Genomic DNA, 15825 nt, shown 5'->3' with positions numbered 1-15825 from the left:
ATGCCTCAGGCATCGGGCAGAGTATACGCCATGACTAGAGCTAAGGCAGCGGGTTCAGGTAACCTTATTATAGGTCATTGTTTGATAGTTGGGAAGGCTTGTTGTGTGCTATATGACTCTGGAGCGACACACTCATTTGTGTCAGATGCATGTGTGAAAAAGTTGAGTCTGCTGGTGTGTGAGCTGCAGTGTGAACTTGTGGTGTCTACTCCAGCATCGGGTTTGGTCAGGACGTCGTCCTTGTGTGCTAGGTGTCCGGTAGAGGTAGAAGGACGGAGGTACAAAGTGAATCTGATCTGCCTACCTCTACAAGAGTTGGAAGTGATCTTGGGGATGGATTGCCTATTTGCCAACCGCATCCTTATAGATTGTCGAGAGAAAAGGTTGTTGTTTCCCAACTCAAAGGAGCCTGAGTTGTTATCATCCTAGGGAGTCGTGAGGGAGATTCAGAGGGGCGTGCAATGCTTCATAATTTTCACTCATCTGGAGTTGGAGTAGGAGGAAGGGACATCGGCCATACCAGTAGTACACGAGTTTGAGGATGTGTTCCCAGAGAAGTAGAGTTCTCGATTGACTTGGTACCTGGAACCGGGCCAGTGTCGATGGCTCCATACCGGATGGCCCCGGCAGAGTTAGTGGAGCTTAAGAAATAGATAGAGGAGTTGTTGAGGAAGCAATTTATCTGGCCTAGTACTTCACCTTGGGGAGCGCCAGTGTTGTTGGTAAAGAAGAAGGATGGGAGTTAGCGTCTGTGTGTGGACTATAGGCAACTGAATAAGATGACGATCAAGAATGAGTACCCCCTCTCCAGAATTGATGACTTGATGGATCAGTTGCACGGATCGTTAGTGTTCTCGAAGATTGATTTGGGGTCAGGATACCATCAAATTCTAGTGAAGGTAGATGATGTACAAAAAACGACCTTCAGGTCCCGGTATGGACACTATGAGTATGTGGTCATGCCTTTTGGTGTGACCAATGCTCCGGCGGTGTTCATGGACTACATGAACCGGATCTTTGGACCATTCCTAGATAAATTTGTCGTGGTGTTCATTGATGACATTCTTATCTACTCCAAGACTCAAGAGGAGCACGCCGAGCATCTGAGACTAGTGCTTGGTGTCTTGAGAGAGAAATAGTTGTATGCCAAACTGTCCAAGTGCGAGTTCTGATGGATGAGGTACAATTCTTGGACCACGTGATATCGGCACAGGGCATTGCGGTGGATCCAGCGAAGGTTGATGCAGTGGTTAAGTGGGAAAGTCCCAAGTTAGCAACCGAAATCAGAAGCTTCGTAGGACTAGCTGGCTACTATAGGAGATTCATAGAGGGATTCTCCAAGATAGTGGCGCCTTAGACACAACTCACATAAAAGGACCAACCTTTCACTTGGACAGATAAGTGTGAGGAAAGCTTCCAACAACTTAAGCGGAGGTTGACGAGTGCTCCAATCCTAGTGATACCCGATGTTGGAAAGCCCTTTGAGGTTTATTGTGATGCCTCTCACCTAGGGCTGGGTTGTGTGTTGATGCAAGAGAAGAAAGCAGTGGCCTACGCTTCGAGGCAACTAAATGTGCATGAGAGAAACTACCCAACACATGACTTGGAGTTGGCGGCTATTGTGTTTGCCTTGAAGATCTGGAGGCACTACCTCTACGGTGCCCAATTCCGCATATTCAGTGATCACAAGAGCCTTAAATATCTATTTGATCAGAAGGAACTGAACATGAGGCAGAGAAGATGGATGGAATTCTTGAAGGATTATGATTTTGAGCTTTTATATCATCCAGGGAAGGCGAATGTGGTGGCTGATGCGCTGAGTAGGAAGGCAGTGCATACCGCACACCTCATGATCAAGGAGGTGGAACTGTTGGAGAAGTTCAGAGACATGAAGCTCTAGGTGGAATTGGAATCAGAATTTATCAGATGTAGTAACCTGACTATATCTACTGACTTCTTGGACTCAATTAGAGAAAGACAATTGTTGGATGCTAGTCTAAACAGAGTTAAAGAGCAACTTGGATCAGAGGAGACAAGGGATTTTGCATTGGATAATGACGGCATCCTACGATTCAAGGGCAGAGTGTGTGTGCCTGACAATGTTGAGGTGAAGAAGTTGATCCTAGAGGAAGGACATAAAAGTCGTCTTAGTTTGCATCCGGGCATGACTAAGATGTACCAGGACCTCAAGGAAAATTTCTGGTGGCAAGGCATGAAGAAGGAGGTGGCACAGTACGTGTCTGCCTATCTGACCTATCAGAAGGCAAAGGTGGAGCATCAGAGACCCGGTGGGATTATGCAGCCCTTAGAGATACCGGTGTGGAAATGGGACAGCATCTCGATGGACTTTGTGACCCATTTGCCACGAACTTTTAGGGGAAACGACACCATCTGGGTCATAGTGGATCGATTGACTAAGAGTGATCACTCTTTGGCGATGAATCTGAGGATGTCGATGACTAAATTGGCTCAGTTGTACATTAAGGAGATTGTGAGGCTGCATGGAGTGCCCTCGAGCATCGTATCAGATAGGGATCCACGGTTTACTTCCCATTTTTGGCAAACACTACAGGGGGCTTTGGGAAGCAAGCCCACGATGAGTTCAGCCTATCATCCTCAAAAAGATAGTCAGTCAGAGAGGACGATCCAATCAATTGAGGACTTGCTACGGACATGCATACTAGATCACTTGGGCGCTTGGGATGAAGTGTTACCATTGATTGAGTTCACCTACAACAATAGCTTCCATGCGAGGCTCTTTATGGCCGGAAGTGTAGGACTTATTTGTGTTGGTATCAGGATGCGGAGGCGGTGTTGGTTGGACCAGAGTTATTGGAACAGACCACCGAGAAGGTAAGATTGGTGAGGAACAAAATGTAGGCTTCGCAAAATAGAAAAAAGTATTATGTCGACCGCAGGAGGAGGCCTTTGGAGTTCGCAGCCGGAGATCATGTTTTCTTAAGGGTGACCCGAACCACTCGAGTGGGAAGGGCTCTCCGCTCAAAGAAGCTATCTCCTAAGTTCCTTGGTCCTTATCAGATTTCGAGGAGGATTGGGCCAGCGGCCTATGAGATTGCCTTACCCCCTCAGTTGGCGAACCTCCACCCGGTATTTCATGTATCGCAGCTGAGGAAGTACGTCTTTGATCCATCTCATGTGTTGGAAGCCGAGGATGTTCAGATTAGGGAAGATCTTACTATGGAGGTACCACTAGTTGCCTTGGAGGAGAGTCGAGTTGAGGAACGTAGAGGAAAGCCAGTCAATCTCGTCAAAGTCATTTGGGATCGGAGGACTGGTGACTCCACTTGGAAGTTGGAAGAGGATATGAGGAAATCACACCTCATCTTTTACATGGTAAGTTTTCATTTTCGAGGTCGAAAATTTTTCCTGTTGGGGAAAATGCAAGGCCCATTAAATTTCTTATGCTTTTCTGCCCTAAATTAAAAAGGGCTGCCTCTTGTGAGTTGGGCCTAGGGCAAGCCCATAAGGAGCCAAACACCCTAATCTAACCTAACTCCATTATTCCATCTCATTTTCCAGAAAACACAAGATCCCTTCTCCTTCTTGAGCAGCCGCGAGCCTCAGCTAGGATTTTGCTCTCACTGTTACGTTGAGCTAGGAGGACCGTTGTTCCAAGTAAGTTAACTGCCCAAACGTTCTCTCCTTATTCTAGCTTTATTGTTAGGGTTTCAATTGAGGTTCCCTTATTAATCTCGTTTCCACTCTGTTTCTCTAATCTCTAGTTCATTAAGATATACTCGTAGTTGTTGTGCTCGCTAGTTCTGGGTTAGGAGTCTTGTACTAGCTTATTCCAAGTAAGGGAAGCTAGACTTCATATTTTTTATTCACTTTTTGGTGTGCTTTGGTCCTGTCTCGTGTTTTTTTTTGTGATAGTATGTTGCTTCTGATGGTGTGAAAGTGCTTTCGCGAAACCTTCCAGGGGTATTGTCGCAGCCTCACCTAAGCGAGAGTCTGCAGCTTGAGCGAGAGCACTCTTCTTGCCTGAGCGAGGACTCCCAGTTTGAGCGAGACCTAGCTTGGGTTTTGGCTATGATTCATTTCATGAATATTGTTGGTTGTTTGATGGGCTTGATCATTGATTTATTGTATAAAGGGGATGGATATGAATGTGCTATGCATGTTATGGGTGGGAGCAACTTAATTGGTGATGAGCTTGGCATGATATATGATTGATGGTTGATCATGTATACTAAATGACATGTTAATGATATGTATAGGAACTCCATGATTGGTTGATTATGTATGAGTAAGGTTTATGTAGGACGTAATCCCCTGACCCTTGTAGTGGGGCTCGTGGTGGTGCCTCATCATATGGACATAATTCTGTGGGCCCTTCTAAGGGGAGTTCACGGTGGTGCCTCAGTTATTGGACCTAATTTCATGAATCTCGAGGTGAGAGTTCACGGTGGTGCCTTGAGACTAGGACGTAATTTCACGAGGGTAACGTGGTGGTGCCTCACGGCCAGGACGTAATTCCACGAAGGCCACGTGGTGGTGCCTCTTGTAAGGGTGTAATTTCGCAAAGGCCTCGTGGTGACGTCTCACTGCTGGGACATAATTCCACTGCCTCGTGGTGGTGCCTCATTAAGCGTATTCGGATAGTCAAGTCTTGGTGTTTTTATATTGTTTGGTACCTTATATGTGATGTCTGCTATTTATGCTTGAATATGAAATCGTATGTTTAGTGTATGATATGATGACTTCTTCGCTAGCTTACCCTTTCGCTTGCTTGTGTGTTATGTGTGGTTTCCTCCTTTGCGATGATCATTAACCTTGTTGATGTAAGCAGATGTGAGAATTTCTGGCAGTGGTAATAATAATGGAGATGCTGCGGTTTGATGAATCGTGGACGTCTATCGAGCTCACTTTGGGGACCCATAGCTTTTGGGAGTTTAGTAGTAGTAGTCCTCTCCCACATGACGAGGCCTTGTACTTTGTTTAGGCCATGTGGGCCTTTTCCCTTTTTGTTATTAATATGTTGGGATACTGTGTACTTCATATTCCAGTTTTTCGCACTCTCTGAATATTTTTATATGTGGCGTTTTATTTAAATTGATGTTATCCATTTAATTGGTACGTTATATAGACAATATTGCTTCATTTTTAAAATAATTAGGACTAAATTGAAACTAAAAACAAATATAGGGACCAAAGTGAATCATTTTGACATATGGCACAGTTGTGAAGTGACATGAGTAAAAAAGAAAAAAATTTCAAAAAATTTCAAAAAATTTCAAAAAATTTCAAAAAATTTCAAAAAATTTTAAAAAAATTCAAATAAACTAGAAAATTGACACGTGGTGTTGACTTTAACATCATTTGGTCAAACTAATGATAAGAACTAAATTAAATCATTTTTAAGAAGATAAAGACCAAATTGAGACAAAAAAAACTTGAAGACCAAATTGATATTATTTGACAAATAAAATGACCAAAAGAATAATTTAACCAAGATTCTTTATCTTGAGTTAGCCATTTAAATATAAAAATCAAAAGTTTTATTCAACAACTTAAAAGGAAATTTCTCTCACATAACAAAACTTCTTTAAATAAAGTTCTTATGCTAGTCAGAAGTATCTCTCTTATTCTATCCACTTCCGTTGAGTATTTGTGAAAAATATATGCAGACCGTTTGTTTTTATAGTTCCATGTATACTCATGAATATTTTTATATTAAGTTATTTTAAAAATTTATTTTATAATTCTTTTAAAATATATCAATATAAAAACAAATTTATTGTATAAAACAAGTTACCTTTATTCGTACCTCCAAGTCTAGTTTGAATTGATTTGATAGGAGATGAAAAGGAATTGGTATTTCGAGGTACCACCCTCCAGATAAGACAACGTAAAGTATATATGAAATTTTCCTCCCCTCAAATGTTTCTTACAATAGTAGATATAAGCAAATCTACCCTATAACAGAATTCCACCAAACGCGGAAACAAACACAAATTCTAACAGATTTTATTGTGATTCTGCATAATGCATAATTATAAAAGAAATTATTTCTCTTAGTGGATAAACTCATTCCATCCAGCTGGTCTTGCAGTTTGCCTAGAGCTTTTCCTTATGATTGGTCCACTCACATCAATTGGGTTTTGGGTGTTACTCGGCCCATTAGCTCCCCTATCTGTATCATCCCTTGGCCCTTGGGGAAAAACCTTGTCCTCAAGGTTAAAAGTTTGTTTTATATCTGACCATGATTCCCAAGTTGCCTCTTCAGGAGAAAGCCTCGTCCATTGCACCAAAACTGGTATGCTTGATGGATCAACTGAGGTGTCTTCTCGATGATTCAAAATAACTAATGGAACTAACAATGGCCCATTTTGATGAGTTTCTGCAGGAAGGATGCCAACCTCTGTCGGGGAATTTCCAACATGGGGTTTCAGAACATAACAATGAAAAATAGGATGTATGCGGGTAAGGCCAATTCATATGCCACTGCTTCAATGCGACGAATAATCTGAAAAGGACCAAAGTAGCGTTTGGCTAGCTTGTGAGGAGTACGTCCAGCCACCGAAGTTTGACGATACGAACGAAGCCTGACATACACCCAAGTCCCTACTTCAAATTGGACATCACGTCAATGATTATCTGCCAACTTCTTCATGCGCTATTGAGACTTATGCAAATTCTTGCGTAATTTAGCTAACAGAGCCTTACGGGAGCTCAACATTTCTTCTACTGCCTCCATTGAAGATTGCCCCAATAAATATCCTAGTAGTGAAGGAGGAGCACGACCATACACAATCTCAAAAGGTGTGAATCCTGTAGCTAAATGGACTGACGTGTTGTAACACCATTCTGCCCATGGAATGTAATGACTCCATTAAGTAGTTTGGTGGTGGCAAAAAGCTCATAAGTATTGCTCAAGTGTACGATTGAGCACTTTCGATTGTCCATCCGTTTCTGGGTGATAAGTCGTCGACATACGTAGTTAAGTACCACAAGCCTTGAACAGTTCTTGCCAAAATTTGCTTAAAAACAAGGGATCACGATCTGAAATAATACTCTTAGGCATTTCATGGAGTTTGGCCACCAAATTGATAAATAACACAACTACTTGGTAAGCAGAATATTGAGTGGGTAGAGGGCCGAAATGGGCAACTTTAGAAAAGCGATCGACAACTACCAAAATAGCTGTATATCCGCGGGAAGGAGGAAGATGGGTGATGAAATCCATGGCCAAGTCTTCCCAGAGTCGAGTGGGTGGTGCAATAGGCTGAAGGAGTCCCGCTGCCTTTTGAGGACTATACTTAATCTATTGACAGATCACACATCTTCGAATAAAATCCTTAACATCCTTGGACATTGCTGGCCAGAAAAAATTTTCCTACAATCGGTTAAGGGTCTTAACCAATCCAAAGTGACCACCCACAGGGGTTGAATGAAATTTTGTCATCAGTACTTCACAAAATGGAAAAGAGGGGGCAACCAAATTTTTCCCTTGAAAAAAATCATGTTATCTTAGAGTTTATAGTCAATTGTAGTTTCATCACCCTTTTCAATATCTTGTTTCATGGACTAAAATTGTTGGTTGGACTGAAGAATTGTGCGTAATTCCTCTAAAAATTGGAAATGAGGAACTGTCATTATGCACAGTTGAGAGATGCTCTGGATGTCAGGAATTCGTGATAATGCATCTGCAGCAACATTAGTGCGACCAGGACGATACTGAATTGTGTAATTGTACCCCAACAATTTACTCATGTAAAATTGTTGTTCCGGCGTCTGAACTGTTTGAGTCAAGAGATCTTTCAAAGGCTTGTGATCTGTTTGTATGATGAAATAATTGCCTAAGAGATATTGTCGCCACTTTTTGATAGTTGTTGTAATGGCATGGAGCTCCCGCAAATACGTAGAAGCTTGCATCATACGAGGACAAAACTTCTTACTAAAAAACGCCACTGGTTTTTGGTTCTGGGATAGAATTGCCCCCATGGCAGTACTTGACGCATCCGACTGAACTACAAATGTTCTTGTAAAATCCGGTAGGGCCAACACCGGAGTAGTAGACATGGCTTCCTTAAGTTTATCAAATGCATCTTGAGCCTGTGGAGACCATTGAAAAGCATCCTTGCACAACAAATCTGTGAGGGGTGATGCCAAGAATGCATAATCGCGGATGAATTTGCGGTAGAATACTGTGAGACCCAAAAACCCTTTCAATTCCTTGACAGATCTAGGGGTTGGCCAAGAAATCATAGTTTCAATTTTGGAACCGTCGGGACCCACTGATCCTGTGGTGACTATGTGCCCCAAATATTCAATTAGCTGCAACGCAAAACAACATTTGGACACTTTCAAATAGAATTGGTTAGTCAAAAGCAATTGAAAAGTGGTTTCCAAATGAAGTAAATGATCAAACCAGGAAGTACTATAGATTAGAATATCGTCAAAAAAAACGATAATAAACTTCCGTAAATGGGGCCGAAAGAGTTCGTTCATGGTGGCTTGAAATGTTGTTGGTGCATTGGACAATCCGAAAGGTAGCACGCGAAACTCATTGTGTCCATCGTGCGTGCGAAAAGCCATCTTGTGTATATCATCTGGGCTCATGCAAATCCGATGATAGCCATGTAAAAGATCCAATTTAGAGAACCAAACTGCCGCACCCAATTCATCTAGCAGCTCGTCAATTGTTGGAATTGGAAAGCTATCCGGTACCGTGATCGCATTAAGGGCGCGATAATCAATGCAAAAACGCCATGTGTGGTCCTTTTTCTTCACTAAGAGAACCGGCGAAGAAAAAGCACTAGTGCTTGGACGAATTTCTCCTGTGGCCAGCATACGATTTACTTGCGTCTCAATCTCTTATTTCTAAGAATATAGGTAACGGTAGGGACGTACCTTCACTGGAGTGGAATTGGGAATAAGTGGTATTGTGTGGTCTGTTGGACGTTTTGGTGGAAGGGAAGTGGGTTCCTAAAAAAGGATTTGATATTGGCGGAGTAGGGAAGACACATCTGCGTGAATAGAATCAGAGATGAATTTGGTAGGGTTAGGCGATGCCAGAGAGAGATGAATGCATTTTGAGATTTGTCCCTAATGTGATAAATGGTGAAGTTGATGAATGGAAATAGCCATGGGTTCAGGTTGTGTTTCTCCAAGAAGTTTCACCATCTTTCCATCCCATGTAAACTGCATAGTAAGCTGTTCATAATCAGTTAACACAGGGCCCAAACTTTGTAACCATTGCACTCCTAAAATAGCTTCAGGCCAACAGAGGTCGATCAAATAAAAATCCACCAAAAAGGGTTGCTCCTGAATCAGAAGGGGAACCTTAGTGCAAACCTGAGAACATGTCAAAGCATGTCCATTCCCCACTGTTACAGAAAGAGGTTTAGTTGGGCTGGCAGGAAGGCCCAATTCATAGGCCTGTGTGGACTGTAAAAAATTGTGAGAGCTCCCACTATCCACCAACACCCGAATCAGGTTTGTCAAAATACGACCTATGACACGAAACATCTTCGGGTTGAAATGGCCAAAAAGGGCAGTCAGGCTCAACTGTGCAGAACCCGTAGCATCTGGCTTGGGAGACTCTGGGGGTGATGTTTTCGGGTTGGGTTGTTCCTCATCATCATGAATCAGGAGGAAAAAACGTGATTTACAACGATGGCCAGGACTGTATTTATCATCACAATTGTAGCAAAGTCCTTTATCACGTCGGGCTTGCATGTCGGAGGCGGACAGACGCTTATAAGGGAGTGTCGGTAAGGATGGTGTGGGTAATAATGGTGGGTGCGTCGTTGTGGACGGTGGTGCGAAAGTAGGGGTGGATAGTGTCTTGGAAGGGGCTGAGGAATAACCAAATTTGTCTTCCTGCAGTTTGGCCAACTCTGCTGCTTCAGAGAAAGTGACAGGTTGAAAGGCGAGAACCTCGCGTTGAATGTCGGGGCGTAAACTCGAAATGAAACACTCAAGCATGAATGATGAAGGAACATCGATGATACGATTGGCAAGACTCTCAAATTCGGTGAGGTACTGCAGAACAGAATTGGTTTGTGATAATTTACACAAGCAGCCTTTGATGTTGTGAAAATGAGAAGGGGCAAATCGCGTTTCCAGGGAGTGGAGAAATTTGGGCCAGGTGCGAAGCATGTTATTGCGCTCCATCCATTGGAACCAACTGAGTGCGGGACCATCCATGTAGAAAGGAAGGAGTTTGAGTTGTTCGATTTCAGAAATTTGATAGTATTCGAAAAAGCGGGTTACTGCATTAGACCCATCAATCCGTGGAAAATCGAGGCAGATATGGGGCATGACTTTAGGTGATGGGGACGGTGTAAGGGAGGTGGTTGGTTTGGTTTGGAGGGCGGCCACATCATGGGAAAGGCCATCGATACGCTCGTTGAGGCGAGCCAATTGCTCAATCAGAAGATCGATGGAGGCTTGAGAAGCCATTGAAAGCACCAAATGACAGGGGATGAAAAGGAATTGGTATTTCGAGGTACCACCCTCCAGATAAGACAACGTAAAGTATATATGAAATTTTCCTCCCCTCAAATGTTTCTTACAATAGTAGATATAAGCAATTCTACCCTATAACATAATTCCACCAAACGCGAAAACAAACACAAATTCTAACAGATTTTATTCTGATTTCTCTTAGTGGATAAACTCATTCCATCCAGCTAGTTTGTCTACAGCTTTTCCTTATGATTGACCCACTCACATCAATTGGGTTCCGGGTGTTACTCGGCCCATTAGCTCCGCTATGTGTATCATGATTTGACTTTGATTAAACACCTTCCCTCTCTAGTTTTTAGTTTAATCATTAACAAAAGACACCTTTTAGAAGCACCCAATCCTGTTAACAACGCAGTGAATCTTAGGAGTGACTTAAGGAGTGACTTTTTAACAATACTATGCACAGAAATATTTTTCTATGAATGCATTCATGGAATTGGCAAGTTGCTCTGAGCTAAGTTTGTGACCATCTCATTCGATTCCTCTTTAATGCCACGTGTCATAATCTACTCAGTCAATTCTAAATATTAATTTTCCTCTTTATTGTTACATCGATCGAGAAAGGGCAGAAATTGTGAACTAAGATGGGTTGGTGGTGCCGCACCATTTGCTCGTAACTCATCTCTTGCATGATCATTTAATACTCATAACTCATCTTTGGATGCTCCATCTCTTCTTCCATGGTCATTGAATGATGCATATGCCTTGATTATTGACTCGTAGATTTCAATCCCTTTCAAGTATTCATCTTTGTGCAGAAACTGCATAAAGGAGAAAAGAAATTCATGTCAAATTTCAACCTCAAACTAAATACAGTTATCAAAATCAGAGATGCTGACAGAAGAACATCAGTGCAATTCATACCCAAAAAGAAGAAAGAAAATGTCAATTCCTATCTGAGTCCCGCATGTGGTACTTAAGATTTGAGGATCTCCCACTTAAGAGTAATAATTTCTGTTACATTCTCATTTTATGTTTAAGAATTGATAATGGATGATTTCTATATTTTCATTTGGGTGTCAGGCTACCTTGGGAATCATGCACTAAGAAATAATTTCTCCTAACAGAAACACACTAAAATGAAATACACGATATACACTATTTTATTATTCAACATAGATTTTTTATCTGGAGAAAATTATAAATTTTCTCATGTAATTTGGCAAAAATAAAATTAATAACACTCTCAAGACACACAACTATCCAAGTTACCAATATGCCCTATAAACTTATAAAGTTGTGAAATAAATACTCAAATCAACTCTTCATTTTTATAATAATTTCCTACTTTTCCCTTCTTCATGATATTCAGTGTACAATTTTGGTAAATATCGAGAACAACACAAGCACGATTAAAGTGCAAACCAAATACATGATATGTGAGTGAAGTTGTCAAAGAGAAAAGTGAAAACTGTTGTGGATGTCACCACTTAAAAGGAGTGAAATGTTAGAAGATTCACATAAAGTAGAATGAATTACTCGACGTAGTACTAGATCTTGAGGCTCTCTCACCTAATGGACTGGTCTTTTGGATTAGGCTATCTTCTTCTCCTTAAATCCTAACAGTTTTCTGTAAACACCTACCTTCTCCTCCTATGATTCCCTCTATTCCAAAACACAATATTTCTCTATATAATTAAGAGTACACAATAAAGAATACTTACATTGAAAAAAAAAACAATAGTTGAAAAGTTAAGGGTAGTTTTGACTAAATTCGTATTAATTGAATTGAACCTGAAAAGACTATTGTTTTAGAATCGAGCAGATATATTCATTGACTCTTACACACTTTCTTTACCAAAACTATGCTCTGATCTGGCAGACAGGGGTTTTGCAAGAGGCTATGAGGACTCTATTGCAAACCTCAGTTCTACATAACAAATCAGATATATCATTCTAAGGACAATGATAACTCTTATGCAAATAAGCTGACTGATAAAACATGCCATTAAGCATACAACAAATTAAAGGAATCACCTCATTATGGTCATGGAGTAGAAGAGGGGTGTTTGCCATAGGTGAGAATCCAATTGCTGGTAATCCAAGGTCACGGAAGTAGCGTGAATCTGTAGCTGCAGGAAAGACCTCCGGCTTACCAAGTTTACCACCAGCCATTTCGACAGCATTTTCAAGAAGGTTCCACCAAGGATTGGAACTATCGGTTTTTGTGAGGAGTGGTTTCCCAGACTTGTTGCGAGTGGATGCCTTCTGTTTGAACTGCCCAAGCTAATTAAAATTAGATGAAGAATCTATTAAGGGGGTGATCTACTCTCAAAATGAGGAAAGTCTAATAGTCAATCATGTGGTATGCAGATGAGATTTTCAACCATCACATAAGAAAACAGCATGCCACTTTATAACCATCCTATTAAAAGTCAGTTTATTCCAAAAACAGCATCTATCCATTTCATAACCATCACCATAACTCCTTTCATAAAGGCAGGTCAATCTGGGATCTAAAATTGAACACCCATTTTAAATAAGTTATACTTCAATTCAAAATCAAACCCCATCCTACAAACAAACAAAATTTATTTATCAATTTCAACTCTTTTCGCTTTATTTGTTTCTAGCACAAGCTTTACATTCCATATACATCATCCATACTCTCACCCATAACCTATACATTTCCACACACAAAACTAGGAAGGCGCCTTCACCAGGCGAAAACTTGAAATGATCAGAAATTAAGGACCAGAACAAAATTGAACCAACTGATACAAAATACACTTATAATGAACAGTGTACACCATAATTCACTAGACACAAACCACAAAAAGAATGATTGGTTACCAGAATATCTAGCCATGCAAAGAAGTAAGAGGACACAAATCTACCTTTACTAAGTGCTTGTATATACTTGATAATGAAAATACAGGTTTATCTACTATTTGTGGGAAGCATTACCCATGACTTTCTCTACTCTTTTTTCTTTTCTTTTTTTTCTAGTTGAAAAGATTCCTTAAAGTTAAAAAACAATAGTTGAAGAACTAAAAGGTCTAATAAATCTTAGTAGGATACACATTGATACCACCTTTTAAAGTGAATTTTGAACATAACTCAATCTCAAAAAATTTTCAAAAAATTTTCAAAAGAAGTTTGTAACTACTTATATCCTAGGTCATATATCTAGTCGATATAAGGTAAAGAAAAATTGCAGAAGGTTACTCTAAGAGTGCAAATTTCAATGGTGAAAAAGTCAAGCAGTGAATCAACTATAAGCAGTGTGCATTAAAAAATATACTAGATGGAAGAAATAAATAGAGGAAAGAGTGGATAATTAGCAAATTACAGAGAATGACATATTGCGGGACGAAGGTGCCCATTCTTCAGCAATGCGTCTCTCCAAGGATTCCGTATCAGCAGTAGGTGGCACCCGAATGTCAAATCCAGCTTCTGCTTCAGACGGCTGCAAATTCATGACAAAACCCTGCCAAAGCAAAAGGCAAATAGAATACAACCATGATGATGATTGTTAGAGAAAACACAGTCAAATGTTGAGGGAACATTTTTGTTGTGCTGTAGTGTATGAGGAGAAGAAAAGGTAGTGGTGGACTTACAGTGGGAGATGGAGTTCCAGCCTTGAGAAAGACCATGTTAACAGAAACAACTTCGCCTTCGGCCTTGAAGCCGGCCTTGATGAGGTCGAACTGTGAAGCGCGAAACCTTCTGATAGCTTCAATGCTCTTGAGGAGATTCTCCATGGCAGAGTTGTCATAAAGCTTGGATCCATGGCCGGGAGCCCCAACGGCCTTGATGACCAACCACCAGGGGCTTCTCTCGGCGTAGAAGGCCCTGTAGTGGGCGTCGGGGGAAGCCAGCCCTTCGTCAAGCACCACGCCCACATTCATCCGTTGGAAGATCTCCGATTGGGCTAACTTCTCGGCGCCGTCGTGGCCGCCGATCTCTTCGTCGGGGGCGAAGGCGAGGTAGATAGAGCGGAGGGGGCGGAAGTTTTGGGCCCTGAGACGGCGGAGGGCTTCGAGGTACTGCATGCCGACGCACTTCATGTCCTGGGAGCCGCGGGCGAAGATGCGGCCTTGGGAATCGAGGTGGGCGCTGAAGGGGTGGTGGGTCCACTTGGAGTGCTCGGAGGGAACGACGTCGGTGTGGGAGTAAAGGAGGATGGAGGGAAGGTGTGGGTTTGTGCCCTCCCATTTCAGAACAACCAGAGGCTTCCCTTCCACAAACTCTATGCTTTGGGATTCCAGAGAGAGCCTTTTCCCTTCCGATATCAGAAATTCCGCTGCTTCCTTGTATCGCGGGCTGGGTTGGGCAGTGTCGATTTTCAGGTACTGCTGGAATCTTGATATGATGCTGCTTTCTTCTGATTCTGATTCTGACTCTGACGCCTCTGCAGTTAATATCAAAACGGTGAGGAAGATGAACATGATGTTTCTGCAACTCAACAACTCCATCGCTGCTCACTACTTCACCTTCACTAGTGATTTTGATCCTTCTCTCTCTGTGCCCTCACTTCTTTCTATATATAACTTATCAACAAGATTTTGTTTTAACTCAGACAGGCTACACACCACTGCTTATAATTCATATCTGGACACTGTGTGTGATGCACGTGTCTTAACTCTAAATTCAGATTTCACATTACACTTGCACTCCCACACTAACTTTTGTAATTTTCCTTCTAGTCTGAATAATTAACTAATCATTTGGATTAATTAGTTCATCTCAACACGTTTCATCTATTTTTGTCAATTGCTCTATTTGTACATACACAAGCCAGTACTCGGCACAGTTTGGAAAGAAATAAACGGTCCAAGCGATTATACGACTTATTTTACTAAATGTTTGAAGCTATTCATTAAAAGATGTGGATTCCACTTATGTAATTGTTCGTGCAAAGAACAAACAAGATGAGTTAGGCACAAGTGTCACCTTATCATGTAGTCCGCTATCTTCTCAGTTGGTCTCTCCCTAGTTGATACATGTCAGCTTGAACCCAGGAGGGATTACCTGCAGAAGGGTCTCCGAATCTCAAGTAAGTCAAAGTTCTCAAAAAGTCAAATCAGTGATTAATGAATGTGTACCTTTAATTACTGGGGTCCATGCGTATTTATAGAGCATTAAATGATGTCTGGTTATCCAATGGGCCGGACCTTGGCTTGGGCCCTAACCTGGGCTATGAGTAGGTCTGGGCCCTAACCTGGGCTATGAGTAGGTCTGGGCCCTAATCCAGGCCCTTAAGGCCTATTGAACGCGGGGGCTTCCATTTTACCAAGTCTTTAAGAGCGGTCTGATTCGTTTACTTCTTGACTTGTCAGATGTCGTCCTTGGCCGCATACTATCCGTGTTGGCCACTTTGTTGTTACT

General features: G+C 41.6%; 2 protein-coding genes across 3 annotated transcripts; one reads left to right on the top strand and one right to left on the bottom strand.

The window, feature by feature from the left end:
- On the top strand, positions 1-429 carry LOC114174389. Its single transcript, XM_028059229.1, has one exon. It carries the CDS (start codon positions 1-3, stop codon positions 427-429), a length of 429 nt encoding a protein of 142 aa, XP_027915030.1.
- A 10464-nt stretch (positions 430-10893) lies between these two features.
- On the bottom strand, positions 10894-15106 carry LOC114173929 (aminoacylase-1). Of its 2 annotated transcripts, none has more exons than XM_028058610.1 (4): positions 14055-15106; positions 13787-13924; positions 12472-12720; positions 10894-11255 (listed from the first exon to the last, which is right to left on the bottom strand). In XM_028058610.1, exons 1-4 carry the CDS (start codon positions 14910-14912, stop codon positions 11139-11141), a joined length of 1362 nt encoding a protein of 453 aa, XP_027914411.1. In that variant the 5' UTR covers positions 14913-15106; the 3' UTR covers positions 10894-11138. The 2 variants fall into 2 exon arrangements, with proteins under 2 accessions (XP_027914411.1, XP_027914413.1); XM_028058612.1 differs by having other exon boundaries at positions 12472-12711; positions 14055-15094.
- Between the last annotated feature and the right edge of the window lie 719 nt (positions 15107-15825).

Source organism: Vigna unguiculata, chromosome 2, assembly GCF_004118075.2.
Source record: "Vigna unguiculata cultivar IT97K-499-35 chromosome 2, ASM411807v1, whole genome shotgun sequence".
Lineage (NCBI taxonomy): Eukaryota > Viridiplantae > Streptophyta > Magnoliopsida > Fabales > Fabaceae > Vigna > Vigna unguiculata.
This window is presented reverse-complemented; position numbering and strand designations above follow the sequence as displayed.

Bases quoted from the DNA above. Each gene is read 5' to 3' on its own strand.
- LOC114174389 (XM_028059229.1), top strand. From the start codon at position 1: ATGCCTCAGGCATCGGGCAGAGTATACGCCATGACTAGAGCTAAGGCA.
- LOC114173929 (XM_028058610.1), bottom strand. From the start codon at position 14,912: ATGGAGTTGTTGAGTTGCAGAAACATCATGTTCATCTTCCTCACCGTT. The intron at 13,925-14,054 runs GTAAGTCCACCA...TTGCTTTGGCAG, and splicing joins CTGGAACTCCATCTCCCACT to GGTTTTGTCATGAATTTGCA. The intron at 12,721-13,786 runs GTAATTTGCTAA...AATTTTAATTAG, and splicing joins CCCGCAATATGTCATTCTCT to CTTGGGCAGTTCAAACAGAA.